The 24,973-nt window shown below is 46.0% G+C and overlaps 1 protein-coding gene across 4 annotated transcripts in view; it reads right to left on the bottom strand.

Moving 5' to 3' along the window:
• Positions 1-24,973, bottom strand: part of IWS1 (interacts with SUPT6H, CTD assembly factor 1) — a 273,237-nt gene that overhangs the window by 48,727 nt on the left and 199,537 nt on the right. For all 4 annotated transcript variants that reach the window (XM_086943814.1, XM_086943815.1, XM_086943816.1 and 1 more), the window contains exon 13: positions 24,399-24,510. In XM_086943814.1, the coding sequence (XP_086799940.1) occupies positions 24,399-24,510 (112 nt within the window). The remainder of the gene's footprint in view (positions 1-24,398; positions 24,511-24,973) is intronic.

Here is a 24,973-nt window from a genome sequence, read left to right as displayed (position 1 = left end):
CCAAGTAATTGATGCATAGAGATTGAAGTTTGGCATCACACAGACCTTGTACTGTGAGGTGTTGGAGGTGTGCATTCCAAACCATGTCTACCAGAGTGATTTGAGGTACAGGGTCCAACAAAGGCCACCCTTTCAACAGATTGTTGAGGTTCCACAGTTGCAGAGGGAAGTGAGTTTCGCAGTCTATCAACACTAGATCATGGACTGAGACCACCGGCGAGCGAGACATGGGTGCAGTGGGAGCATGTGTAGTCTTGCGTTGTGAAGTATGGCAATGCAAGATGCCATCATACACAGTAGACACATGACTGTTTTGTTTGGCCGGAATTGAGGTAGTGTCTGAAAGTTCTGTCTCCAAGTGGGATTGGGATAAACTAGCCCCAACTGTGTATTCAGGATTGCTCCTAAGCATGGTTGAATTTGAAGAGCTTATAGGTGAGATATTGGGACATTGATGATGAACTGTCTACTGTCAGCTTATTGTGCTGCTGACACTGCTGTTGGGTGCTGGCTTGTTTTAGCCAATCGTCCAAGCAGGGGAATACATTAACGTTTTGTCAATGTAGATGTGCTGCTATTAATGCCAGCCACTTTGTGAAGACCCTTGGTGCAGTTGTGACCCCATACAGTAGAACTTTGAATTGGTAGTGTTTTCCTGCTATGACCTACCCGAGGTATTTGCAGTGAGCAGGATGACTGGGTATAAGTAAGTTTCTTTTAGGTCCAGAGTGGCCATAAAGTCACCTATTTGTAGAAGTACAAGGAATACAAGCCTGTGCCTTGCTATTGAAGGAGAACTGGTTCTATAGCCCCTTTGAGAAGGGCTTGGACCTCTTGTTTTACTAGTGTTAGGTGATCCTGTGATTGCGAGGTGGGATGTTGGGTGGTGTGGTAATGAGCGCCAGACATCAGCCATGTTGGATAATGGCTAGTATCCACTGGTCAGTTGTGATGGATTCCCAGTAAGGGTGAAAAAACTGTAGTCTTCCCTTGACAGGTTTATGCGGTATGGGGAGAAGGCTGGGGCAGTCACTGTTTGGGAGTGGAGGCCTGCCTCTTTCTTCGTTATTATTATCCCTGAAGGAGTCTTGGTAAACCCCTTTAGTGTAGGTGGATTGGACCTGCTTCTGAGGAGATGGAAGGCATCTGTGAAGATGGATTTGTATCTGCTCTTGCAGCCGGAGTAGCGAAAGTAGCCATGAAGAGTAGGCATGTTTAAAAATATTTGTTAAACTTTGGCTTTAAAGTCTGAGCAACTGAGCCAGGGATGTCTCCTGAGAAGTGTGCTAGTATTAATACATCTAGCTGCTTGGTTTGCTGCATCCAAGGCACATCTGCATCTAAGGCACATCTAATGGAGTTATTAGTGATAGTCTGACCCTCTAAAACAAATTGTCGACCTCTTTTCTTATGTTGGTCTGGGAGAAGCTGCAGCAGTTCTTCCATTTAATCTGAATGGGCCCTATCGTAATGTACAAGCAGGGCTTGGGAATTGGCAATGCGCTAATGATTGGCTGCTTGAGCAGCAACTCATTTTCCAGCAGTATCAATACGTTTGCTCTCTTTCACAGGAGGGGGTGTATCCCCAGTAGCCTGACTATTTGCTCATTTACGAGCTGTAGTAGCAACTACGAAGACTGTTGGCATCGGACTACTTATGAAATGAGGGTTTGGGGGAGCTGCTTTATATTTTGTATCTACCCATAAGATTATCAGACAGGTAGTGGCTCTTAAAATAGGTCATCAGTGTGATGCAACATGCCAGGGAGCATGGGCAGAAACTGTGCATCTTTATGTGTGGATGACCGTATTTATGTGTGGATGACAGTAAATAAAAGAGGAAGTCCTGTTCCAATGACTCAGAAGTTACATTCCATGATAAGTAGTTACCCTAGCGATTACTTGCTGGTAAGCAATAGAATCTTCAGGAGGGGAGCGGCGAGCTAGATACAAATTTGGGCCATTGGGAGTTTTGGGGTCTATATCATAAGTACACCAAGAATTAGGGTCCCCAATTAATTCTTCTATACCCCCTGTGGGTCAACCTGGAGGTGAATTGTACAGAGGGTCCTGATGTGGGGAAGGAGGGGATGGTGGAGGCGGTGATGCTGGACGAGGTGGAGGTGGAGGATGATTTGTAGGGCTAGAAATGTCCAGTTCCTCCTCGAAAGATAACTGATTCTTCGATGGAGGAGAGGCTATACTTTGACCTGTGTCTACTTCAATATGGATTTTCCTCTGTCTAATGTCCATTTTTTCAAGTATAGACCCGACCAGGGACATGGAAATCGAGGATTGCTTTGAGGGTTTTGGTTGGGTCAATTTAGAAATCAAGGCTTTTGAAAATATTTTGTCCAGCACCGAAAGAGATGAAGCCGGTTGCTGAGTCGGTCTCGAAGGCTTAGCGGAGACCGAAGTATGTGCTCAATCAGAGTAGGTTCGACAGAACTGAGGACTTCTCCTTGGTTGAAGTTTTCTGTGCCGTGCCTGAAGGCAGGTTATCCGGAGTATCTTTTTGGACCCAAACATGGCCGGATGGCAGTGGCGGTCCAGCGACCTCTGAAAGTGGAAAGGGAAAGATTTTGGAAGTCTTTTTGGTTGAAGCAGGGTCTGGGGCGACAGTATTCATGTGCTACCTGAATGGCAGGGTGCATTCCGTTTCCTCTTCCACAATAGAGCCAGAGCTCTCTGACAGAGAATGACCCCTTTTCCTCTTTGGCAGCAGGCTCTTCCTGGGAGTGCTCCTCACCAAAGATGCCTGGAGTATCTTCTTCGATACTGTGAGAGATTTCCAATTTATGCTCCCTTCGATCTTGAAGTGTCTTTTTTTATCTGAAAGACTTGCAGTTGAACACGGAGGAGAGGCACACGCGTCCAAACTCGACAGTGGAGAGAAAACAATCTAACAAAGGAGTCTATGCCCATGCGCAATATCACTGAAAGGAGTCACCCTACCTCATGACTCAAAAGACTTCTTATAAAAACATAAAAATAAAAAGTTGCACAACTCTGAACCCAACACAAGATGGCAGGAGTATGCAGAACGTGTATCCGCAGCCACACATGCCATCGAACATATTACATCAATCTCAAAATAGGCATGCCCATAAAGGGGTTAACACAGAGCACACTGCACTAAACCTTAGGAAAGGATATACGGGAGGCAAGAAAATTACATTAGGTATTCTAAGAATCTTGCTCAATTGGAAGCAGAGCCAGGCAAAAAGGAAGGGCAAATGCAGCAGAGATAGAGAGACATAAAAACAAGGGCAACTCAGGATAAGAGTAGGAAAAAGAAAGCATAATCTAAATGTGAACACAACAGCAAACAAAGTGTGAATAATAAAGAACAGACATTAAAAAGGTTATTAGGAATGATAGAAGAAATTAGTTGGAGTAGCTACAGACCATGTAAGAGGGAGGAATAAGACACCAAAGGTTGGACGTAACCTGACATTCAACAGAGATGGGAAGAAAGATACTGAAGCAGCATCAACGGTAGAGAAGCAGGATTAAGATAGCAAAAGGGCATGGTAGGGGGGGAATAAGGAAAAAATGAAAGGAACAAAACATCAGACAAGCAATGAGAAGAAATAAGATACTAGGAGGAGAAAATGGAACAAACTGAGGTGGCACAGATTAAGAAAAAATATTTATGTGTACCTAGGATTCTCCAGCGTCGGTATCTTCCATTCACTTAAGTGTAATTATTCTCCATTGTCAGGATGAGAATTAATATTAAATATAACAAAGCAATATTACAGACTTACATGTAATACAACAAGTTGTGTAGCCTATAAACCTCATTGTTTTGATGAGCCATGACCCAGAGTTGTGGATAGGTTAAAAGATTACTTCTGGATGCCTTTCACAGTTCTCAAAAAGTGATTAAGAGTTAAAAGCATAGCCACATAAGGGGAAAAGGTAGCCTGCACACAAACTGACAAACAATATCAAGGGGGATCAATTGCAGTTTCATGTAAACAATATTTTCCACTACAGCCTCAGATGTTTTTCAGATTGCATGGTATGTACCCAGGCTAGCACAGTAATTAAAAAATGCAGCAAAGTTCTGGACCACCATTGTTTAGTCTTACTCATGATTACACATTTAGTAATGATTCATGAAGTTGTGGTACAGTTAACAGACTGCAGCGTTTAACATCTTAGGGAAAGGTGCTACAGTCAAGAGAACCACAGTATTTGCTGCTCTTGATGCCTGCGCTAAGAAGTTCTTAAGTGGCCTGCACGCAGTTGGAGAAAATCTGCACCAGCCTGCAACAGACTCCCTTGCTCTAAGATGCTTTGTGTCTTGTTGTTCTGAATGAGGGAAACAAGTAGCTAGACACCATTATGAGAACATTTAGTCTTGTCCAGGGAGACAGGTCTCTTTCTTTAAATAATTTTGCAATACCTCTCTTGGACTTCCACCTGTCCTCTCCTTTGTAACAGTAGCAGTACCAACAGCAAGAGCCACGTAATCAGGGGCAGCGATGAAGCCTTCAATTAAAGAGGCGGTAGGCGATAAGATTTAGGGAGAATGTACAAGTTACTTACCTTCGGTAAAGATGTATCTGGTACAGACTATTCTAGCCGCAGATTCCTTCACGTAGAATTATCCCCAGGCGTGAGACTGGATCCATAAACTTTTTTTTGCCACAGCATCCCTGCGTGCCGGGGGCGAGGGCGACATAACACGTCTCCGCCCAGGCGTTGTCCGCGTACGTGACGTCAGCGAGATCACATAAGACCCGCCCGGCACGCCTACGTCAGTTTTCTTTGGAGAACTTTCCGCACCACAACGTGGAACCAGCAGATAAACTGTGGAAGCCTGGGAACGGTGTGCGAAGAGCAGAAAAAATAGAAAGATACGTTGACTAACACCACCACACAGTAGTGTCAACACTGCAGAACCCAAAGGCAGAGAAAGAAGAAACAAGCAGAGCTCTGCGCAGCCACCCTGCCAGCACAGACAACCTCACACCCCCGTGCCCCAGAGGCAAGGAGCATGCGTAAAAGTCATGGCACATGTAGTAACCTACCACCGCCATCCTGAGCAAGGAAGGGGACCAGTCCCAAGATAGACAGGGACAACAAACCTCCAAGCCACCCCAACATAGAGCGCAACCACCAACAAGGGACAAGGGCAAGACATGGCCAGATGACCCTTAATCAGAGGATAGCAATGGAAGGAAGGGAAGGGAGGGGAGGACAGGGATAGAAAGAAATCCCCGCCCCAAACCTGGAGTAGCCAGTGCAGCAGGGCACCGGAACCCCATTCTCCAAAGAACCAAAGGAGGAATGAACCGCCCCCAGACTGAGCCACCCGTCAAGAACAAGGAAGGCACTCACAGGGAGGAGAGTATCGTAGACCAACCCAAGAACCCTCGCAGAATAGGGGAGGAAGAGCGGGCCGTGAAGGAATCTGCGGCTAAAATCGTCTCTACCAGATACATCTTTACCGAAGGTAAGTCGTACATCTGATAGAGATTACTAGACGCAGATTCCTTCACGTAGAATAGATACCCTAGCAATACCCCCTGGGAAGGAAGGTCTGCTAAAGGACCCCACCACCAATACAGAACAGAGGGCCCCACAGGGGACCAGATCTGTGGACCAGATCTGTGGACCAGGTAGAACCTCGTCCCTGCCAGACAATGGGAACCCCCACAAGCAGAACCCCACCGACCCCAAGAGGATGTGGGAGGGAGAATAAGGCTGAAGAGGCCCGTACACTCACAGCAGAGGAACCAAAGGCAAGGTCGGAGAGGCCAAAGCACCCCACTCCCCCACAAGGCAACATAACTTCCCGCCCAATGCCATGACAGGAAGAGAGGAAGAAGAAGCCTAGAGGACCCAAGGAAGCAAGGGAAAAGGAGGCAAACTCACTCCAGACGGAGAGCAACCTGCCAGCCAGAACAGCACCAGCAGTCAAAAGCCGCCAGAAGCAAGAAGAACAGCCCGAGGCCCCAGGAAAGCAGAGTAGGCGGTGCCTGGCAAGGGAGAACACAGGATCATCACAGGCCTCAAGAGCAGGGAGAGGAGATGCCCGGGCACACCACTACGAGTGGCCGCGCACACAACCTCAAGAAGCATAAGCAACCTACATAAACGCCATGGAGAACAGGTACCGATGGCGACCAGAACCCCCTAGCAGAGTGCAAGCCACATGACAGCTACCACTACCCCACATAGGGTACGTTAAGTCCCAAAATATGTGAACCCTCTTTGGAAGAACTTCCGCAGCAGGGGAAAAAAAAGAGCCATGGGGAAAAAAACACACCCACGAAAGGCTTAACAAGCAGCCCAAGCAAAGCAGAAGACCTAAACACAGGGCCAAGTCTGCGCAACAACTCCGGCAGTAAATAAAACGGATGTCCAGCAGCCAACAATACCAAAGTCCCAAGGAAGGACACAAATGGCCAGAAAACACACTCCACAGCCAGAACAACCGGCCTAAGAAGGCCCAGAATCAACCAAACTCAGGATTCCCTGAGGAGGGGACGGAGGAGGAGGAGGAGGAGGAGGAGGAGGAGGAGGAGGAGAAGGCAGAGGAGGAGGAGCAGGAGGAGGAGCAGGAGCAGGAGGACGGAGCCCCGCCAGGAGCCTTTGGATGGCGGAGTCAGCCGGAGCATGGAACAACAGGCTGCCATCAAACGGAAGGTCGATGAGTAGTTCCCGAATATTCTCAGGGAATACTCCGTCCCGAAGCCAAGCATGGCGACTGAGAGAGACTGAGGAAGCCATGGCCCTGCCCAGCACCTCAGATGTCCAGAGCGGAGCGGAGAACAAACACTGCAAGCTCCCGGCCATCCAACTCATGATGCCATTAGTCCCCTTGACCAGTCTCCTGGGACGTTGCGGATCCCAAAGACTCAGCAGAGTCCCACAAACAGGAGGAGGCCCTAGCCAGAAGACACAAGGTGTTAATGGCCGGCATGGTAGCGCTGGTAGAGAAGATCATATTGCGCCCCCAAGAGTCCACCGTCCAGGGAGGCCCGCTGGCTGGAGTCAACAGTGGCGGCAGGGAGGGAAAAGCAGGTCGCAAAAGGGGGCTGGCGGCCTAGGGGGTGAAGGGAAAGACACGCTGGGTCACGCGGCGCCGGAAGGTGCCGGTGCATAAGAAGCTGAGGCACCGGTTCCCCTGAGGCAGGATGCCTCCAAGCCCCCGTCAAGGAAGAAAGGAGCAAACTTTCAAAGGGAAGTAAGATTTCCCTCCCACCAGAGCCGTGGTGGAGGACCTCCAAGAAATGGTCTGCCGTAAAATTAGCCATCGGGTCACCCATGCGCAGGATGCCCACAGCCGTGGACACCGCGTGGGGCGAAGGCCGCACCCGCCTCCGTAAGGCCCTGCGGCGGAGAAAGCAGCTCCTCCGTGGAAAAGGCTGCAAACTAAGGCAGCCGTCCCCGAGGCCAAGCAGGATGGGCAAAGGCCAGACCTGGAAGTCAGGAGGAGCCGAAGAATGAGGGACCTGCCGCTCTTGCGACAAACATCTCTGCCTCAGGAAGGGCAGGGATCCGTCCTTCGACGCCGGTCAAAAAGACACCACATGGCGACAAGTCTCTGGGGAGGATGATACCAATATACAGCCTACCTCCGAAGAAGAAGTAGCGACTGAAGACGAATCCGTGGTACGACCCCTGCACGCCGCCTGAGGCAGGGTGTCGGCAACATCCGGCGTCGCCGGACAAGGGTCCTCCAAGTCACCCCGCACCGGAGAGGAGCTGGAGTCGGCCCGGCGCCGACCCCCGCCGCGGTAGCCATCTGCGTGGGGGAACGAGACTGGCCTGGGGAGTGACACAAAGCCCTCCACCAGTCACGGCCTAGAATGTGGCGGTGCCAGTGAAGATCCAACCTCCAAAATCGCCCTCCGTCGAGGCAGCTGCTTGTAGGGAGGGACGAGGGGGGCCGGGAGAGGGACGAGGGGTCCCCACCCGGCCTCGACCCGGATCGGGACGAGGAGGGTCCACCGACCCCTGTTGCTCCGCACGGTCTGGCCGCCGCCGTAGAAGCGTCACCTCGGCCTTAGACAGGACCACCTTGTCAAAGGACTGTGAGGGGCTCGGGATGCGACCTCCCGCGACACCACGGGGACTCCCGCAGGAGTTTGCAACGTGGCCTGAATGAGGTGACGCCAGCGAAGCCTGCAAAGCCGCGGCGTATGTCTCCATTTGGACTCTCGACACCCCAACACTGGGAAAAGGTGGATAGGACGACACGCGGGCCGCATTACCCGCGGAGAGTCAACGCCCCCGGCAGGCCGAAAACCAGCCCCCGGGGACAAAGTGCGACACCTACCCACCGGGGAGCGACGCTTACGTGACATCGGAGAAGGGAGAGGACGACGACCATGGCTGAACCTGAAGCCGTCCGCCGAAGCAGACCGAGGGAAGGACGTCGACCTGGAGAGACACGCCGAGAGAAGTTTCATGTGGCGCTCCAGTCACGACTTCGGCTTCAACTGTTGACAGGCCTCACAGTCGGTGGTGCTGTGATCCTTCCCTAGACACCACATACAAATGAGGTGCGGGTTTGTCGCCGACATAAGACGCCCACAAAATGTAAAAGTTTTGAAGCCCGAAGGCATTCGCACACTGTTCCACGAAAGAAATGGAGGAAAAAGGGACCCGAAACAGGCCAAAGCAAGTACAGGATCCGCGGTGCACGCGGAAAAGGAAAAAACTGCCGTAGGCGTGCTGATGCGGGTCTTATGTGACCTCTCTGACTTCACGTGCGCGGACGATGCCTGGGTGGAGTCGGTGAGGTCGTCCCGCCCCCGGCGTGCAGGGTGCTGTGGCAAAAAATTCCACATCCAGTCTCAAGACTGGGGATAATTCTACGTAAAGGAATCTGCGGCTAGCAGTCTATCAGATATTGGACTTCAGAGAGATCTTGGTCCTTTTCAGATTTCTCTCCAATCTTCATCTCTTCCCCAAATATTGGCTTCCAGAGTTCTAGGGATACTTTTTCAGGGAAGTCCATGGCACTGGGTTTTGGGGGGACTATTGTAGGTAGTCGGCACAGGCCTGAAGGCAGATATTGTTTCCATGGACAAGGGTCAATGAAATCTTTAACAAAGGCCTCATCTTCAAGTGCTGACCAAGTGATCAGATGCATGGAAGTGGCAGACAAGGAAAGCGTCCTTGAAATTATGGTAGATCAGCGAGCCCTCATAGGTTACAAGGATGCTAATGATTAGAGACTAGTGAGCTCTTTGTTGATGAGAAGAAACAGGACATTTTATATACCCAAGAGATTTAGGTGCCTTTCTTAAGACCACTGAGTTGTGGACAAAGAACGCTGTTTCTCTGAAGAGAGTACAGTTTGCAGAAAGGAAGCCCGAATCAGGAAGAAAGGGTTCAATATTTTCCTTTTTGCATCTTTTTGTTGTCAGAGCAAGAGACTTTTGGAGATTCCTGAAGATCAGAATCAAAGGTCTTCTGTAAATGATGATATAGCTTTCCCCTTTTGCTCGATATTTTGCTTGAGATACTTTCGATATTTTGCTTGAGATGCTTGATTGCTGAGTAAAGTTTGTGACAGGTAAGTAACTTTAAATGGAAAGGATCCTCCTTAGACTAATTACCATAGAATCAAATTCACAACAGTACTAAACTTTGGAACGGACGCAGTTGGTGGACGTTTTAATCTGGTAAAAGTATGCACAGGCCTCAATGAGGAAAACAGTGAAAAAAACAGTACCTACTGTGGTCTTGCCTCTTATCAAGTGACCCCGCAAGCACGGCAGAGCGATCGTTAAACATTTGGATCATACAGATTAATACAATTAACAACCCATCTACAGGCAGTTTAGAAATCGGTCTTGTGGCACTACTTTGTCTGCATGAAGACATGGTATGCCCAAACAATCTGAGATACTATATGAAGTGGACTAAGTCTACCAGTCTCCTTGGTGCCAAAGCATAAACTGCATGCTCTGCTGGAGACTCAGGATTTGAAAAACAGCCACCAACTAAATGATGTATTTAAAAAGTAGAGACCCCCTTTGGCAGGAAAGCAGTACGAGTCCTAAGAGCCACATTATTGCATTGGAAAGTCATAAGCAGTTCTTTAATGGAAAGTGAATGAATCTGGCTATGCAGGCAGAGATGATGGTAAGCAAGAATGTGATTTTCCAGTTCAAGATTTTCAAATCACACTTATGCATAGACCATGTAAGATTGAAAAAAAGAAATTGCATCCAACTCGCACACAGACTGGGCATCAAGTTTCTTTGAGGACAACGAAAAAATCCTTATTGGAGAACTTCAGTAGTCGAGCCACTCTAGATTTTGCAGCTGTAAGGAACGGAGCAAATCTAGTCTGCCGTCTTCCACATGAAATCTGCACAAGATCCAGATAACACAGATACATGGCCCATCTGGGGACACAAACATCAAAGAGGATACTGATTTCCTGTACCTTGAGACCTATTAGTATTAACAGAAATAGTTGAAAGCCAAACAACGATGACCATGATCAGGCTATGGACAAACCATTCCCAATGGATCTTGCTCTTGGCTTGATGGGTGCTTATAGTCTGAATTTTCTGTTTGGCACAGCAGCAACTGGATCATGGGCAACTCTGCCAAGGAGTTAAACAAAGAGAAAATATGAATGCACTATCTTTTTCCTGCAAAGTGTCTCCAAAGCATATTCGACTCCTTGTTTAAGATGCCTGGAAAGTGTTTGATTTACAGCCTAACATTGTGCTGGGTGGTCTAATACCAGAGCTGTTAGGCTTCCCTGGAAAGGACATTGTACCTCTTTCCCTCCTAGTATGTAAACATACAACATGCTGGCTGCACAGGAAAGAAGGCCTGAAAGGCCAGGTTCATGCCTCTCTAGTTTTTAAATAGTGATATGGTAGAGTCTTTAATGGAGACCAAAGACCCTAGAATGAGAACTCAAATAATGGCTGTGAATATTAAAGACAGTTTACTGACTTGATGGTAGACTCCCTTGGTATGAGGCCTTTCTTTCCATTCCCTGAGACAACTTAAATTGCATTATCTACTTTAAACTTGACACGTAATAGTAAACATGAGGAAAAGATGCGAGCCTTGTTATCTGCACTTTCTCTTGAGTATTAGTGTTTAGGGACGGTTCTACAGTCTATATTCATAAGGTTAGGACGTTCAAACTTTTTCTCTCGCCACTCACATAACTTCTGCCAACTTAAAGAGCTACGGTTGTTCAGGTGTTACGAGCAGTGTCAGACACAAATGGTTCAGCATCTAATTAGTCAAAGGATTTTACTAAGTAATGCCGAGGAACAGATTCGGGAAGCGTCGGGTAAGAGCTACCATATTTGTCAAACTTGTAGGATCAGGCCGATCCTTCGGGAATTGGGCCACAGAAAGGGATGGTCCTGAACATGAGATGGGTCTGAAAATTATTCCACAAACTTTAGTGTAAGCTTTTTGAGAACCAGAGTTGACTAAAAAAACAAAAAAAAGACCAGGAACAGGCTTGGGCAAACATTGAGCTAAGTGGCTCGGATTTTCATCTGGGGACTTAACAGTGAATTTGCAATCACCGAGTTTCACTCCAGTATGGCCGGTGGTACAGCTAAATCACAGCACCACAGAATGTTATTTAATTCCTGTATTGCTCCGAGAAAGATCGCAAGCTGAAAGAGGTCAGAAAAAGTGATCAAGTTGTAGATGTCCATCGTGTAAGATAGGGTCCTTTTATTACTTGCCCAACTCTACCTTTTTTCGGGGACTAGTTTTTAATACTCAATTCAAGATACTTAGATGGGAATTAACCCCAGTCTTTAGCAAACCAGACAGATACAAATAAGGATACACACTGTTAAAGTAGTCAGGATGACCTTGCCTTGGAACTGAAAATATATATGGTCATCATTATCATGAGAAATGTGGACAACCATAGAGAAAAGCAGGGTGTCAATAGGAGATGGTATATTTATGAGCATCCGCCTTTGCTTCTCAAACAAAATCAGGTGAAGATCCCCTGGAGGGGAGGGAGACATCTTAAAGGTTCCTAGTCAGATTTCTGCCAGACTCAAGGACCCACTGGCCACTGGTGTAGGCATCATCCTCCTCCTTTCCTACACTGCCCTTTCATTATCTTCATCAGCCCCAGTCCCAAATCATGAAAGCATCATGACTCACATCTTCCTGTCTGTAAGACGCAGCTGCATGTTGCTTGGCTTTAAAGGCTTCCCTTCTTCTGAGCAATCTCTGCACTAAAAACAAACTGAACATTAGGCATGTATGTCACTCCGCTCCAAAACATCCCAAAATGCTGACAGAACTAGCATCAGGAACAGCACCAATTTTAACTTCAGTGCCAAAGAAGAGCACCAAGTGAGAGACTGGGGGAAGAGGGACAGGCACAACCTTATCCTTGCCACGAACTCCAGGCTTCACCTAACATATAGCAGAAGAGGATTCTTCATTGACACTTTAGCGTGAGGAGAATCCATTACCGGGCTGATGCACCCAAACAAGGCATTTGAAAACTGACTAGGTTTAGAAAGGCCGGAGTCCTTTGAATGCTGAGGCAAGAATGGTTCAGCTATCTCTACCGGAAGGCTTGTGATCTAATTCTCAAGCAATATTTGCAGCCCAAGAAGCCACTATCAGGAATCACCCTAAATGTCCATCTTCAACTCACAGCTTGTCATCACACTGGCTGCAATATTTGAAAGAGCTCATATTGTCTGAGGGACAAAAACACCACACCATACTTACCTCAAATAATGAATAATGATAACATATAACTGGAAAATTGTCAATAGAGTGGAAAAACACACACCTAAATTTAAAAAACACAAAGCGTGAAGCATGACCTTGCTCTGTTAAGTCGAAAAATAGGACTGAATTAAAATGAATAGACTAAAGGCTCATCGATGAAATAATTCCTATCGATGATAGAAAGTGGTTTTGAAGAGACAGGCACTTTTTCTACATAATGTGTTTTGTAGCATTGCTAGCTACATGTATTCTGAAGAAAACCCATATAAAATGGAAAGGAAAAACATGTTTGTCATTTTTCCAAGGTTCTTCCTGGTGGTGGGAAGTGATGCTAAGGTTATAAGTCTGGGAAGAATCTACTGAAAAAAACTCCTTTTCAGAGGAAAACGTTAGTCAACTGATAGTCCTTTGCTCTGCTTATTCTTTCTGCTCCCCTGCCTGGCTTCATAAACTGAAGGGTCTTTAGCCTAAACAAGCGGCACTATTCACTGCTATTTGGGTTCACAGTCTTATGGCAGGCAATGTACATCGTGGTTAAACATGTCTGAGCCAGGTATTATCCTAGAAAATGCTACAAATGCAATTAGTCTTATGCTTCCAAAGAGCAAAACTTGAGTCAACTCTGCAGCCAGGAGGACAATGTATGTACTTGGATAGAAATTAAGAAGTGATGTTTCGTTTCCCAGTACAGGATATTTTAATCCTGGCTTCTGTTTTTGAGCTAAATGTCTTGAGGTTCCGTGACGGTTCCGTGACGACTTGAACCCGTGATTTTAAGTTTGTCGGAAATACCTAATATTGGTATCAGTGAACCGCAAATGATCCATTTAGTATATCCTAGTGTTTTCGCTACGCTACGAGCAAGAGCACCCCTTCCATTGACATATTTCTGATATACCCACGGCATCCATCTTAGATCATGGCCGCCATTTTGTGTTTCCTTGCCCTCACATATGCAATAGCCTCTGATCACTTCATTCACTCCACTTTGATTAAGGACACGTAGCCTTAGCCGAAGATTCACCTCTTACATGACACGTGCACCTTAAACCAGATCACGCTGTAGCTGCATGACTCGACAAAGGCTGCCTCCTCTGCCCGAGGCCAGTCCTGCCAAACTGGTCTTCGTGTCCATTGTACCTGATCATGATTAGGCGGCCGAAGCCGGTAGCCTTGCCCATTTACAACCCACAAACATCCCTTATCCCACTTTTCTATCTTCCACACCTGGCTCTGTTTCTTTCTTTCTGAATCTTTATTAGGGGGAGGTAACGAACTTTACGATGAGGCGGTCCGGGTCCTGAATGCAATATTGACAGGGAATTGTGACAAACTAGTGGGAACCCCTCTCTTCGCAATGTTTGGCCTCAGATATTATCGACGGTTCCTGTGTAACACCAAATATTTATTGTTTTAGACACAAAGGTTTTTGGAATGTATTACATGTAAAGAATTTGCCCCTAGCATAAAAAACCGTATATAAGGAGCAACCCACTTTGTACAAATCGAACAGGCTCCTAGTCTCTGCCCGTGTGTAGATTCTGCGACTTCTGTGTCCCTGCAGTAATAAACCTTTGGTCTTTGACGCCACCATCGAGAAGCCCGTGTTTCTGTTCATTTGTGCACCAAGGCAGGTGGAACTCCGGGGTCTTCGGGTGTTGTACCCTGACACCTCTGGACGGAACCAAAAAAGTCCAGAACTCCAATTGGCGCCCAACGTGGGGCGACGTCATTCGGTACCGGTCCAAAAGCCTGAAGAGTTCGAGAAGCTTCGTGTGAAGATTCCTGAGGGAGGCGCCCCACTTCATCGATCCCGGCATATCGCAAAAGTGGCCCGAAGTTCTCTTCCACGAGGGTTTCCCGTTCAGGACGGCTGCAGTGGGCCGTTGCCTTGACCGTCGCCCTGTCTTGGACCCGAAGTGGTGCAGTCCTTAGTACGGCGAAACGTGACGGGTTTCTCCTTGGTGACGTCTTCAGTGACTCAGTTAAGTATTTAGTGATAGCTAGCTTTGTGAGGATTGTTAAAAATCCTTGATCGGTTCTTGGTTTGGTTTGGTTTTGTTAGATTATCACTGGTTGTTCTAGTTACGATAATCTATTTGGTTTAGTTTTGGGTATCGATACATCAGTTCGTTTTGGTAGGCCTAAGTTCTTGGTTCGAGTGCACATATTTGTTCCGTGTTTTGTTTGTTTTTGTGTTCCGGACTGAAAATGGTAAGTCGGAAAATGTTGTCTTGTTTTAGTTGCAACAGTGACTCACGATTGGAGGACTCTTGTCTGGTTCCTCCGATTGGGACTCCCCTATATGATTTATATTGTAAGTATGGCGTGGGTCCTATAACTTATAATGAGATATGGGTCCGCTATTGTAAGAAGGATGGTGTCCTTAGTTGGCCACTGCATGGTAGTTTTGAGCAAGAGATTCTCGATAACTTAGAAGCGAAATTGTTCAAGAAGAAAGCCCGGCCGGCAATGTTTGATTCCTTCCGTTATTGGCGGAAAGAATCCAAACAGAGAGAAATGAGAAGGTTGAAGAAAGAGCAGAAAGAACAAGAGGAGTTAACTCTAGAGCAAGCGACTAAACAGTTGCAGGCTAATGAGTGTGAGAAGGTCATAGATGTAGCCATTAGAGAGCATAACTTAGCGATTGACAAGTGCTATCCTGCCTTGCCATCGAAAATGGCTAAGATACTGGAGGACTCCGAAAACGATCCTCTGCTATCTTATCTGTTACGGTCACCTCCACCGTATGCACAAGGTGCTACGACTCCACTCGTCCCGAATGTTCAATTGCCGGTTGCTGGACAACCTGGTGCTCCTGCTCCTATCCCTCAGAATCAAGTTCCTGTACTTCCTGTGATGAATGTAAATGTTCCTACAGCTCCTCCTCTTCCTACACTGCCAGCCTCTATACCTACCTCTGTACCTACTGCTCCAGAAACTATTTTCCTCGATACTCCTACTGCTTCCTCATCTATTCCTACCTCCACTGCATTCTCTATGTCTGCGAGTGTACTAACTCCACTTTCTGTTCGTCGAAGAATCACTGATTCGGTTACTAATATGCTGTCTCCTATATATAAAACTTTGATTAAGACTCCTACTCCTGACTCTGTACAGAGACGGAGTCAGCTTCCGAGTACTGAGGAACGGGGAGTTTTAGACTCCACGGCTCTCAGATGGATTTCGAAGGGTAGAAGATATAGTACGAGAGATGTGCTAGACACATTTATGCAGTGGGGAGAACCAACGCAACGATACGTCTTTGATGAGATGTGCTCGTTGTTACGTGAAGAGATAGAAGAAGATGATGTCGAATCAGATTTGGAAGATTTAATTAAAGTTCAAAAGGAGTTTGCTGCTGGAATGATAGTGGGTGAGAAAATAAAGCAAGCGATGGAACTCATTTTAAGTTTTAGGAATGATCCATCTCTTCGTTCTCCAAGAGATTTAGAGAAAGGTAAAATGAAGTTAAGTCGCCAATATCCTATGAGGGAGGTTCCTCCAATTTGGCGCGAAGCAATACAACGTGATGATAATGCAGGTATTGCGGCTGCTCCAGCACAGTTCCAACGAGTGTGGATACACATTCCATGGAAGCGAGCAGAAGTGTTAGCAGTGAAACAGGCCTTGCCAGATCCGCGTAAGAATCCAGCCGGATATTACAAGGAGTTAACACAGACAGTTGAGGCTTGTATAATGAACTTAGCCGACATTGATATGTTGTTTGGTAATGTAGTTCCGCAACCAGTGTGGGCTAAAATTCGTAGAGAGGATCATCAGGCTGCTTTAGGTGGTGATTGGGCAGCTATCACTGCAGCAGATAATCAACAAATAGGTGGTGCGAAACCCGAACCTTTGATCGCTAATCTGCCAGGTAGAATAATTGATCTAATGAAGACTCTGATGCCAGCATTGCGTGTTAATTGGGACAAGTTGTCAGCATGTAGGCAAAAGAAAGACGAAAGTGTCTCGGACTTCTTCACGAGGTTCGAAGAGACTTTTGTGGATCATAGTGGTCAGGACATGAGTACAGAAGGAGGACAGAGATTGTTTGTAGATAAATTTGTGCATAATTTGTTACCTGAGTTATGCAATAAATTAAAAGACTCAGAAAGTGCGTGGGCTGTATCTACGACAGCGCAAATACTTGCGACTGCGCAGTACTACGAAAATAGAGATAAAGAGGAAAAGGAAAAATCAGAAAAGAAAACGAAAGATTTAAAAACTAAAGTTCTTTTGCAGCAGGCGTATCCGCCTCGCACGAATCAGACTAATACGCAGCAAAACTCATACCAAAGGGCAGATTATGGTACGTCAAGACCTCAATATCAATGGAATCAATGCGCATACTGCAAGAAAGAGGGTCACTATAAAAATGAATGTCCGATCTTAGCGCAAAATAATGCAGCAGCAGCTCAGAGAGGTCGTGGTGGTTTTGTGCAGAATTCTAGAGGACGAGGACGAGGTGCTATGCCTCCACAAACGAATGATCGTCCCTCCAATCACTTTGATCAGAGAAATGGACAACCTGTTCAGCAAAATAGATCTCAGCAATATCTTGTTGAAGATTATTGTGAAGTAGATGAGGGTTTTCAACAAAATAGGTACTAGGACAGCCATGGACAGAGAGAGGGAGTAGTATCAGTTCCAGTGGATCAGAGTGGGCCTTATGTCGCAGTAGCAACATCAGGTGTAGTCGAACCGTTTCTGTTGGATACTGGTGCCGCAAAAAGTTCTATCATTCATGCGAAACTCCCTGGCGCACCTTTGTCTGGCTCAACAAATGTTTCCGTAGGTTTTTCAGGCGCCCCTGTGTACAACCCGATATCTGGTCCTTTGTCTATTTCTGTTGGACCGTGCCAATTGAAAGCACCCCTGATTTTGACGACAGGTTGTAATGAAAATCTGCTTGGTTTAGATTTGTTAAAACGACTATATGCGACATTGTATTGTTCTCCGGAAGGAGTACAGCTTACACTGGGTAAAAATATCACCTCTCCGATGTACTTGTCAATGGACGCACTCCCGCCGGAGCTACGTTCACTCCCTGATTCTCTTTGGGCGACTGGTCCTAATGATGTAGGTCTCCTAGAAATTCCACCGTATGTAGTAACTTTGAAAGCAAATGTGAAATTTCCAAGAATTCCCCAGTATAAAATATCGAGTGAAGGTGAGCGTGCACTTTTATTGATTGTGCAAGACTTGATTAGGAAGGGTGTAGTTGAAGAAACTAGAGGAAATGTCTGTAACAGTCCTGTATTACCGATTCTGAAGCGAACTGATCCTACAAAACCTCCAGTTTATAGGTTTGTCATAGACCTTAGAGAAGTTAATAAGATTGTAATTCCGCAGTTTCCTGTAGTACCAGACATTACTGCCTTGTTAACATTGATTCCTGCTACAGCTACATGGTTCTCAGTTATTGACCTAAAGAATGCTTTCTTTAGCATTCCGATAGCCGAAGAAAGTAGGGATATTTTCGGCTTCTGTTTAGGAGGTCGAAGTTTCAGATTTAAACGCGCTCCACAAGGCTATTGTGAAAGTCCATCCATTTATAGTCAAGCTTTAAAAAGTCAGCTAGATTCTTTTGTCCTTCCTCCAGGTTCTGCCCTAGTACAGTACGTAGACGATCTTTTAGTGGCTGCCGATGACAAGGAAACTTGCAAAGCAGCTACAATTTCCCTATTGCATCATTTGTCTAATTTGCATCATAAGGTGTCTCCTTCCAAGATGCAATACTGCTGCCAAGAAGTGACCTACCTAGGTCATCTCTTGTCAAAGGAGGGAAGGAAGTTGACCCCAGAAAGAATAAAAGCCATTACACAGATGAGTGTTCCGCGCACACAGAGAGAGGTACGTGCCTTCCTAGGTATTACCTCTTACTGTAGGCAGTGGATCCCAAATTTTTCTCTTTTAGCGAAACCATTGGTAGCTTTGACTGGGAAAAATGTTCCGAGTCCGGTGCCATGGTCTGACGAATGCCAAGAGAGTTTTACTGAATTACGAAAAGCATTGTGTTCAGCTCCTGTATTGGGTACACCTGATTACAGCAAGCCATTCACGCTCTACGTTCACGAAAGAGAAGGTTGCGCGTTGAGTGTTCTGACACAGAAGTTTGGTGATAAACAACGTCCTTGTGCGTATTTTTCATCAACATTAGATCCGGTAGCCAGAGCGTTACCTAGTTGTTTGAGGGCTACAGCGGCAGCTGCGGCTTCCATTCGACAATCTGCTGGTTTGGTGATGAATAATATGCTAGTGGTCATGGTTCCTCATGCAGTGGATACACTCATGAACCGAACGAAGACACAACACCTTACTAGTGCGAGATTATCTGGTTACGAGCTGACATTATTAGCGAGTCATATTCAGATCAAAAGATGCAATGTATTGAATCCAGCAACATTGTTGCCGACTGATCAAGAGTCGAGTGATTCTGAGCCACATGACTGTTATTTCAAAACGGAGGAAGAGACAAAAGGACGTATCGATTTAAAAGATACTCCCCTATCCGACCCAGATGGTACGCTATATGTGGACGGGTCATGTTTTAAATTGGAGAATGGTGATGTGACTGCTGCCTACGCGGTAACGACTTTGAGGACGATTGTGGAGACTGCAAGAGTGAGTCAGAATTCTGCCCAAGCTGCAGAATTAATAGCTCTAACGAGAGCATGTGTTTTAGCTAAGGGAAAGAGAGTGAATGTGTTTACAGATAGTCAGTACGCATTTGGCGTGGCCCATAGTTTTGGCCGGTTGTGGAGAGAAAGAGGTTTCATTACGTCCCATGGGACTAAGATCCAACATGGTCAGCTAGTTAACGACTTGTTGGAATCTCTAACCTTGCCGACTGAAGTTGCGATTGTGAAGTGCAGTGCTCATAAAGCAATCACGGATGATGTTGGTCGTGGGAATGCCTTTGCTGATGAAACTGCTAAACAGACAGCTAGAGACACGATGAGTAGAATGTACGTTGCTACGTCTGCAAGATGGATTGCTGAGTCTGGAATGTGTGAGGACACTATGGAAAGTGTGAAAGAGATTCAGAAAGAAGCGACTGAGGAAGAGAAACGTGTATGGAGAGAAAGTACGGGGAAGTTGGACTCGAATGGATGTTGGATTGATTTGACAGAACAGCAGCGTTGGATGTTGCCTGATGCATATGTGCTTGCAGTAGTGACGATGGCGCATGGAGTAGCGCATATAAGTTCTAAAGGGATATGTAAGATGTTGGCTTCGGTCTGGAAGAATGAGGGAATCAGTAAGTGTGCAGAGAGAGTGGTGAAAAATTGCATGGTGTGCTTGATGCATAATCCTGGCAAGGGAACTCCAACTCCAGCTGGTCATTTCGCTCCTCCTTCCTGCCCCTTTGAAGTGATTCAGTTAGACTTCATTCACATGGAACGCTGCAACAATTTAAAGTACGTCCTGGTGGTAGTTTGTGCTTTTTCCAGGTGGATAGAAGCATACCCACTAAAAGACAACACTGCTTTATCAACTGCCAAAATTCTTCTCAAGGAATTTTTCCCTAGATATGGAATGCCACGGATTGTATGGTCAGATAACGGAAGTGAGTTTATAGGGAAAGTTATGCAGAGTGTGTGTGCCGGTCTAGGATTGAAACAAAAATTCCATAGTGCAAACCATCCCCAATCTGCTGGTTTAGTCGAGGGTTACAATGGCACTCTGAAGCTTAAGATAGCCAAAATACAAGCATCCACAGGTTTAGCCTGGCCAGACGCACTTCCTTTGGCCTTGTTATCAACGAGAGCAACAGTTCATTCTAGAATAGGGCTTTCTCCATATGAGATTGTGTTTGGCCGCCCGGCAAATATCTGGGGTGTGCCAAGGCCTAAACAATTTTGCTCCATTGAATATCCTATGTTGATAGACTACCTTTACGACTTGACTGCTAAATTAAGTCTTATTCATCAACAGGTCTTCGATGCTTTGCCAAAACCTCCGGAGAGTCCAGGGCATCAGCTGAAACCCGGCGACCACGTGGTGGTCAGAAACTTTGCGAGGACAAAGAATCTTCAGCCTCGCTACATCGGCCCCTTCCAGGTCCTGCTGGCAACGAGGACAGCCGTACGTGTCGCTGGCCGTAAGCATTGGATTCACGCTTCTCACGTAAAGCGTGTTCCTTTGCCGCTGCCTTACGACAACTGGGTGAAGAAGGGAATTGGTGCCTCCGAATCTGAAATCACTCCGAAGTTTATTCCTTTCAGCGATGCCGATTTGATTACTGACACTTTGAAACTTGACTCTCCTCCTGAAAAGACTCCTTTGAACACTGAACATTTGTCTCCAGCATCAGAAGAAACTTTGCTATCTGCGAACTTAAACTCTGCAACAGCTGCTAGTAATACACTATTTTCCGATCAGACAGTACCAGCGAAGAAGAGATACAACCTTAGAAGCCATAAAAAGGACAAATAAAGCAGGCAACTGCATATTGTGATTTTTGATATATTGAACATTTTGCCTTCAGCCAGGAAGTTTGCTATTGTTTATTGTTTTTAAAATTGCCTTGCCGTCTGGGTAGCCGTAGGGTCGTGGCTGTGTGCCTAGTTTGAATTTGCAGGGGTCTGACACAAGGTCGATCTTTCTGTTGGTTCTGGGAACTCCCGGAGCTGATAGAGGCATTTTCATCTACGTACACATCATCAGTGGTCGCGAGCGGATTGTAGAAGATGGAGCTTCCTGCGCTGCAACGAAAGAATGTGATTTACGTTCGCAGAAACAGACTTAATAGAATTCTTCACAGCAAATGTTTCTTGATGCAATGTGCCGTTACATTTTTGATTGTTTTAGCAACATTGGTGGGTGGAATTGTCTTTAGCATAAATTTGATTTTTGTGCCAGTTTCTACAGTACCTCCCCTTGATCCTGCTATTTCTACTGTTTCTTCCTTACACTCTTTTCACTCGTTTCCGGAACATGAGCAAGCCAGACGCTCAGAATTCACCAACAACACTTTTGTACAGCTCTTGCACCAACACCAACTGGTAGTTAACACTACAGACTGCTGGGTATGTGGCTTGATACCTCACACTATGGATAAAGGTATTCCATATCTGGTTTTGCCTTACAGCTATAATGGATCATTTCAGGCCTTCCAAACCATCTTTGCTTATGCCCTTGAAACCTATCCTCCACGTCCACCGCGTTCCACTAAATATAACTCTGCTAACAAAGCTTTAGTCCAGGGAATTATTGACATGGTCAAGGACGTCAATAATACTCCATCATACCCTAGAGACGAATTGCGAGTATATTTAAGTTGGAATACTTCAGAGTATCGCCTTAGTTTAGGAGAAAGCAAGCGTAAAAGCTCAACTCCAATCTGGGTCGTACCTCACCGAGGTCAGGTCTGTTTGCAAGGTAATGGGAGAAATCCGAAAGCTCAGCTAGGGAGGAGTGAGTGCGTAGAGACTTATGTGTTTCCGGCTAACTCTTCCCCTGCTTTTCTTACTGCTAGGGGTACCTATTTCATTTGTCGAGACAGAGCTTATACATGGTTGCCTGCCGACTTCTCAGGATCATGTTATATTGCTCGATTATTGCCTCCGACATACACTGCTTCACCTGATTACCATAGAACAAGAGTAGCGAGAGGTGTCTTCAGCAAGGAAGATACCGCTGGTCAGGAAGCCGGAGACTTCTTCAAAGGCTTCCTTCCGTTCTGGGGACCTATGGCCAATAGTAGAAACATACGTCAGCTAACACGGGTAGTTGAATCTACTATTACTGAAACTGCTGGTGCCCTTAGCAATCTGACAGCTGAGCTTCAGGCGGATAGGCTCATGACGTTGCAGAACCGTATGGTTCTAGACGTTATACTTGCAGATCGAGGTGGGGTATGCAGAATGATCCAATCGAGCTGCTGTGTCTTTATTCCTAATAATGCTCCAACAGTCTATGAGGCGATCTCTAAGTTGCACAAAATTTCAGACTCCATACATGTAGACAAGGGAAACTGGTCCTTCATGGAGTGGCTTTGGACTCTGATCTCAGCGTGGGGATGGAAGGTTCTAATGGTCATTGGTGTCATCCTAGTATTCCTATTCTCATGTTGTCTGATTATCCAGTGTGGTCCTGCTCTGTGTAGTCTTTGTGCTGCGACTTGTCTCAGAAAGCCACCTGCGTTTGGAGAAAAGACACGAGAAAGGATGATGATACAGCAACATGTCACTGACCTGATGAGCATAGAACTAGATTCTGACATAGACTGAGTAATTGCCTATGTAAGGGCAAAAGGAGGGTCTGAGGTTCCGTGACGGTTCCGTGACGACTTGAACCCGTGATTTTAAGTTTGTCGGAAATACCTAATATTGGTATCAGTGAACCGCAAATGATCCATTTAGTATATCCTAGTGTTTTCGCTACGCTACGAGCAAGAGCACCCCTTCCATTGACATATTTCTGATATACCCACGGCATCCATCTTAGATCATGGCCGCCATTTTGTGTTTCCTTGCCCTCACATATGCAATAGCCTCTGATCACTTCATTCACTCCACTTTGATTAAGGACACGTAGCCTTAGCCGAAGATTCACCTCTTACATGACACGTGCACCTTAAACCAGATCACGCTGTAGCTGCATGACTCGACAAAGGCTGCCTCCTCTGCCCGAGGCCAGTCCTGCCAAACTGGTCTTCGTGTCCATTGTACCTGATCATGATTAGGCGGCCGAAGCCGGTAGCCTTGCCCATTTACAACCCACAAACATCCCTTATCCCACTTTTCTATCTTCCACACCTGGCTCTGTTTCTTTCTTTCTGAATCTTTATTAGGGGGAGGTAACGAACTTTACGATGAGGCGGTCCGGGTCCTGAATGCAATATTGACAGGGAATTGTGACAAACTAGTGGGAACCCCTCTCTTCGCAATGTTTGGCCTCAGATATTATCGACGGTTCCTGTGTAACACCAAATATTTATTGTTTTAGACACAAAGGTTTTTGGAATGTATTACATGTAAAGAATTTGCCCCTAGCATAAAAAACCGTATATAAGGAGCAACCCACTTTGTACAAATCGAACAGGCTCCTAGTCTCTGCCCGTGTGTAGATTCTGCGACTTCTGTGTCCCTGCAGTAATAAACCTTTGGTCTTTGACGCCACCATCGAGAAGCCCGTGTTTCTGTTCATTTGTGCACCAAGGCAGGTGGAACTCCGGGGTCTTCGGGTGTTGTACCCTGACACCTCTGGACGGAACCAAAAAAGTCCAGAACTCCAGTCTTGTAACTCAATTTTGAATTCTGAGATTAGGTCGCATAACATCCGGGGACACCAAAAATAAACTAAAACGAAAGTGAAAACAAATGATTTCGTACATGGATCAAGGGGCTCAAAAATGCTGGTCCATCTCAAAACCATATCGGGTTTTAGAAGTGGCGAGAAACCCCAAAAAGCGGCAGGAAAATTTTTGCAAGCATTTTTAAGGAATCTTTGCTATCAGTGGGAATAAAATAGATGGGTAATAGTCATTGGTAACTAGAGGGTGAAAAACACAGTAAGCATGAATACATATAGGAAGCAATCACAAGGACATGGTAAAACTGTCCTTAAAGAGCTAACAAAACATGGAGCTGAACAAGGAAATAATGAAGAACCTGAAGGGTGCAGCACATTGGGATTTAGCATCGCAAACTGTCAACACTTACCCGCGAGGAATCCGTTTCCACATTCCACTTTGGCCTGACCAAATAATCTTTATTGGAGGGCACAGGAACTCTGGCACGAGCACAAAAGCCTTTGTCACCGGGGCGCAGGGCTCTAGAAAAAAAAAACATTCACATCAAAAGTGGCAAAATAAATGTTTGGCCTATCCAGTGTTTTTCTCTTTACATACATTAACACTTCTTAAAACACCTATTTAGAATGATGAAAAAACTTGGGACTCTGAAAAGTAGCACTAACACGTTAGATCAGTGATGAAAGATTACGTATCTATTATTGTAAGCAGCACATACATTACTGCATGAAACCGGAGACGAATGATTGATCTTTAAAAATGTTTAAAGGTTTTGATACCCTGGATGGTCGCTCTGGAGCTAGATTGTGGTAGCAAGGAAGAGACCATCTTGTAAGTAACCTGGGCCAGATGTACAAACAATTTTACCACTTGCAAGCCCTCTGGTTTGCTCAATCAGTGCCTGTGACGATAAGGAAAATGCTACTTACCAGTATGCATCTGTTCTTGGCATGTAGAGCTGCAGAGTACTAAACTTTGCATTAG

Source organism: Lissotriton vulgaris, chromosome 11, assembly GCF_964263255.1.
Source record: "Lissotriton vulgaris chromosome 11, aLisVul1.2, whole genome shotgun sequence".
Classification (NCBI taxonomy): Eukaryota; Metazoa; Chordata; class Amphibia; order Caudata; family Salamandridae; genus Lissotriton; species Lissotriton vulgaris.
This window is presented reverse-complemented; position numbering and strand designations above follow the sequence as displayed.